Here is a 5663-nt window from a genome sequence, read left to right as displayed (position 1 = left end):
GGCCCTGAGTTCATACACGCACACAGAGGGAGGGCCGAATCCAGATCTCCTTCCGTTAGAAAGGGGCGTGGCTCCAGGAAGCATCTGAAGATGGCGTCCGTTCCTGCGATCAAGCTTCAAACACTTCTAGTTTCGGTGATAAGTATTTGACGACCACATCGAGGCACTAATGATGAAGGGACATGTTACTTAAAACATCCGGTATCTACTGTGTTAAGGGCCCATTCCCATTTTAATGAATAATTCACTAGAGCAAATCAAGCAGCTGTTTGCTTTAGTGAATTAGGGAGAGATTTAATAAAGCTTAGAGAGATAAAGTACCAACCAATCAGCTGCTGTCATTTTTCAAACACAGCCTGTAATATGACAGTTAGCCGCTGATTGGTTGGTGATTTCTTAAATCTCCCCCTAATTCCTCATATTAGGTTAATAGAGCATTCATTTTTCTGGGAATTATTATTATCCCAGTTTTTCAGAGAGAAATTTATTAAAAAATTATATTCTGAGGGTAAAAAAATTGTCAATAATGGGAACATTTTATTTCTTGATTTTATTTGTTTCTCTCGTTTACTGTTCAAAAGTATTTGGTGGGAGGGAAAAAAAAAATCAGGAATATGAATTTCCCCTTCATATTAAACACAAACAAATAATCCTAAAATTTAATTTTTTTCAGTGATGTTTCATCTGTTTATATACAGTCTCTAGGGGGAAGAGAAACATAGTATGGCTGACCAAGACACGTGACTAAGCCATGTCTTTGAAAAGCTGGGGATTTTCAACAGAAATGATCTCAGCCTAGAGATCAGGGGACCTCGAGTAGGGGGAAGGGCTTAATGACACGATTCTACAAAAATTGCGTCATTTGGCCCCATCGCCTATTTAAATATTAGCTAATCACGACAATTTCCCACAAGGGGGTAGGGCGTAATGATGCTCAACGACATCCCCGCCCCCTGCTTCTCCTCCCCGGGAAGAGCAATTAAAAGTATGCAAATATGATATATCTCCGCCTAGCAGAGCACTGGGAGGCGGAGCAGCTTGGCCATGGTTTTCAGGCCAGAGTGGGCCATCAGGCCATCTGGCAAAAGCCAGAAGGGCCTTCTGGCATTTGCCAGAAGTGCCAGTCCACCCCTGTTCCTTTTACTGTACGTTTCTAAAATTTGGAGTGCAGACAGACACATATTTTAATAAATGTCAGAGGTTTGTTTAAAACAATATAGAGATAAATTTTATATATATATATATATATATATATATTTTATTTTTTTTTTATTTTTTTTTATTACCGTAGAGTGTATGGATGTTGTTGCCAATAAAAAAAAAAAAATTGAAGAACCACAATGGATAGGTTGGATGATGGTTGTACCTTTCTGATGTGAACCGTGGAGACACCCAACAACAGCAATAGATTGTAAAAAGGGCATGACTCCATTCAGTGCAATGGAAGACACAAAAAAGTGCACTTGCAGTGCACACGGAACAGGGCACCAATCAATGAATAGACCAGCATCCTCAAAGTAACGACAGCTCCCTATGTAACGTATCCTCTTTATGAAATTAAGATCATAGTCATACACATACAACTATTGTCTTTCTGTGCAATACGAGACATCACATTGTGTCCAATCAGCCAATTTATGCATCTCAATTAATATACTGTAGATGTATCACTTGGCATTGGGGACAGTACATGTGTCTATATCCTTACACCTATCTCCTCCACATTATGTTCCCCTCTATGTCTGGACCACTATAGCAGCTTTCTTCATGGACCCTTCTTCTCCTGTATACTTTCTCAAAGGTTTGGGGTCACTGCTGATTGGCTTAAGCTAGGAGTGAACCCTTTGTAGGAGTTTGGGGTTTGTGTACTATGGGTCCCACATCAGGAACAGAATTACATTCAGTGTCTCTGTAGCTCCTCAATGTCTCTGCGGCTCCTCTCATCTCTTGCGAAGCTCCCTCAGAACTCTGTCTAGGGTGACTTCCAACATCACCTACTGTCTTTTAGCACAGACCTGCAATCAGCTACCTGACAGCATGAGCTTTTGAGGAACATAGAGTATCTGAATCAAAGCCCTTCAGATACGTCCAAGAAACAGTCTAGTTGTACCCAAATGATCAAAGCTGAAGACAGGCAGACGTTAGGTCAGATAGGATTGAGCCCCCCCCCCAATAATATTGGTTAAATTAAGGTAAGATATGAATCAGTCACCTTGATGGGACAACTGACTAAAGTAACAGCCAAAATGAAAAAAATAAAATACACATTCACAACAGTTTACAAAACTTCCTCTTTACACAGGTGCAGAAGTATGATGGAACGAGGAAACAAGACATTTGTGAACACGTTCGTCCTCCTTGGCCTCTCCACCGTCCTGCATCTCCAGGTTATATACTTCCTGCTCTTCCTAGTGATTTACACCATCACACTCTCGGGAAATGTTCTCCTGATTGTAGTTGTGAGAGCTGACAGCCAGCTGCACACTCCTATGTACTTCTTCCTCACCAACCTGTCAGTCATCGACATCTGTTTCTCCTCCACCATTGTGCCTAAACTACTTGCCAATACCATATCTCATGACAAAAGCATTTCTTTCTTAGGATGTGCCTCCCAGATGTATTTCTCCTTAGCCTTGGGAGCAGCAGAGTGCATAGTATTGGCCGTCATGGCCTACGATAGATACGTGGCTATCTGCATACCTCTGCGTTACCAGATTATAATGAACAATAGATTGTGCCTTTGCCTGGCCGCTGGTTCCTGGACTTTCAGCTTTCTGAACGCTGTGATCCATGCCGTATTCACCTTCCAGCTGCCTTACTGCAGGTCCAACCGTGTCAACCACTTCTTCTGCGAGATGCCCCCTCTCTTCCGGCTCTCCTGTAGAGACACATTATTCAATGAGGTCGCGGTGTACATCTCCGGTGGATTAATTGCGCTTTGCTCATTCATCTTGACCATTATTTCTTATTTTCACATCATTTCTACCATCCTGAAGATCCGCTCCAGCAAAGGGAGATACAAGGCATTCTCCACTTGTGCCTCACATTTAACCGTGGTTTTCCTCTACTACGGCACCATCATGTTCATGTACTTGCGCCCCCGGCACAGTTACTCCCCAGATCGGGATAGAGCTGTCTCCATACTCTACACAGTGGTGACCCCGATGCTGAACCCCATCATCTACAGTATAAGGAATAAAGATGTCAAAGGAACCCTAAAGAAGAAATGGTCTCTGATAGTATATAAATAATTAATCACTGCACTGACAAAAAGCAAAAAGGTCAAGTCTAGCGCTGGTGTGCCCTATTCTGAGCTCACAATTCTAGGTGGAGTCATAAAATGTGGATACATTTGTCTCGTGGTTTTGCATATAAATTAAACCCATTGTGTCACAGTGCACGAGTTTCACAATTGAGGTCAAAGCATCGCCTACTTCTCTATTTGGATGGTGCCTGTGGTTAAGTTAAACACTCCGTCTTATTCCAATGTGTGAGAGAGAGAGCGAGAGCGCGAGAGAGCGAATATAGAATACATTTGGTTACTTGGTCCGTCCGGCTTGCCAGTTTCATTTTCTGCACCCTGCGTATGCAACAATCTTCCTACTGACCATATAGGTAACCCCACTCATGAGCAGGTATTTAAAAAACATACGGTATCACTGGTATTTGGATGGTGCTATAGGCTTCTTTTCGCGCACCTAGATAATGCCTATATGTAGCTCATTAGAAGGTCTCATGTGCCAATATAAAAACTGACGTCTGGTATACATTTGTGACTATTAGCAAAAAGCCATTTTGGAGGGGTTTTTTTTTTCACTTGACATATACATTAAGTTAAAAAAAAAAAAATACTACTTAAACCAGGAATCCGGTTCCAGATATGTGTCGGCCCCCTGCACATGAGCAGTAATGCTGAACGGGGTCTCCAGAATACTACGAGACCCTCATCACTCTCCCTATCATTCTTCTCATCACTCACAAGCTGCATTTATTAAAAAAAAAAAATTGTGGGACATCAGGGGATCATGGAAGTTAGCAGGTATTCTTGGAGAGTACTCACAAATATTAAGGATCCTCTGGATGTTGCATGACATAGATCAGGGCGCAATGCACACCCAAGAGTGGTATCTCTAAAATGGCCCCAGTTTGTGACAAAATAATTGTACGTGGAGAACGTTGTCGGAAAGGCAGAGTATTGGCTTCCTCCTGGAAGCCGCTCTCTGCTAATAGCAGCCCGGACTGGCAGTCCCAGGGGGAGGAGACACCTTTCCCTGGGGCTGCCTGTTGTATATGTGAGTGGCAGTTGGCGCTTCCAATAGGAAGCCACTGCCAGTCACAGTGTAGCTAGTGCAGTCACGGACTGCACTGACTACATTGAGGTGGTGGATTTTGCTGGGGGGGCTGCATTCTAGCAGCCCCTAGGCATAATCCGCCACTGGTCCTAATCATGTGGGGAGTAGCTTCTGTAATTAATGGTGGACGCAGTGTCACTGTTTCCGCAGTTAAGCGATTATTTGCTAATGCTTGGTCATATAAGGCATCTGGTCAGAAAAGGCAGCATGTGGTCAAAAAAGGCATCTGGGCAGAGGGGTTGGGTATGGGTTGCTAGTGCTCTTGTTCCAGGCGGTCAGAGGCCCTGATTCAGAGCCGGACGCTCTGACAGAGCGCTCGCTCTGAATCAGGGCCGGCCCTCTGGTTTTTTAGAGCGGCCTCCTGGCCGCTCGCATAGCTGTGGGTGCCCACCCACAGCTATAGCAAGCGGCCAGGAAGATGGTCGCGATGGTCAAGACCATCGCGACCATCGGGCTTGCGACGAGACCCTTGTGGTAGGGTCTCGTTGCCACAAGCCCTAGAGTACTTTCGGCTCTGTCAGAGCCGAAAGCACTCTCACTGACATCACTTGTGATGTCAGTGGGGCTGGCCCTAGACGGTAGGCGTTCCGGTGGGAACGCCTCCGTCTGGCCAGTCATGCCCCGGGCCGCTCACCAAAAGGGGCGTGCTATCACTCAACATCGACAGCACGCCCCCTTTGGTACGAGGCCCGGAGCGACGGCTTGCCCGTCGCTATCCAGGTCTCGCGCATGCTCTCGACGGAGCCGGCCCGTCGTGCGCATGCGCACTGGGCCAACATCGACCCGCTTGCGAGTGTTCAGCATTCGCGAGCGGGTCTGAATCAGGCCCAGAATCCCAACGCCGGCATCCCAGGAGGGTTAAGATACCGACACCTGTTGTAAGTATCCTAACCTCCCCCTCTCCCTAACCCTCCCTTCCTCGCACACCAAACTTAACCCTAACCTTTCTACTAGCGCCTAACCCCTTACTCCTAACCCTCCCCATAACTCAGTACTTGCTGTCAGTTGCCGGCGGTTAGGATGCTGGCACCAGGATTCTGACTGGTGTCGGGATGCTGGTGCTGGCATTCTGAGCACCGGTATCCCAACAGCCTGCATTTCAACTACTTCCAGGTCAGAGAAGGTAGCAACAGGTCAGAGAAGGCAGCAACTGGCCAGAAAAGGCAGCAACTGGCCAGAAAAGGCAGCAGGCTTCTTTAAGAAGTATATCAGAGTGTGATCCTGTAATTGGCAGAGTCTCGGCTGTTTCCTGGACATGCAGAAGTGAATCTGGTTATACACTGACTGTACTGCAGAACCATCCGTGTTACA

The 5663-nt window shown here is 45.8% G+C and overlaps 1 protein-coding gene across 1 annotated transcript; it reads left to right on the top strand.

Annotated features, from left to right (window-relative positions):
- Positions 1-338: 338 nt before the first annotated feature.
- Positions 339-3251, top strand: LOC148522271 (olfactory receptor 5V1-like). The gene is made up of 2 exons (XM_088474188.1): positions 339-358; positions 2309-3251. Exon 2 carries the CDS (start codon positions 2313-2315, stop codon positions 3249-3251), a length of 939 nt encoding a protein of 312 aa, XP_088330314.1. The 5' UTR covers positions 339-358; positions 2309-2312.
- Positions 3252-5663: the final 2412 nt, after the last annotated feature.

Source organism: Taudactylus pleione, unplaced genomic scaffold (assembly GCF_031769625.1).
Source record: "Taudactylus pleione unplaced genomic scaffold, aTauple2 ptg000148l, whole genome shotgun sequence".
In the NCBI taxonomy this organism is placed as follows: domain Eukaryota; kingdom Metazoa; phylum Chordata; class Amphibia; order Anura; family Myobatrachidae; genus Taudactylus; species Taudactylus pleione.
Note: the sequence above shows the minus strand (reverse complement) of the source record. Positions and strands in the feature narration are given on the sequence as shown.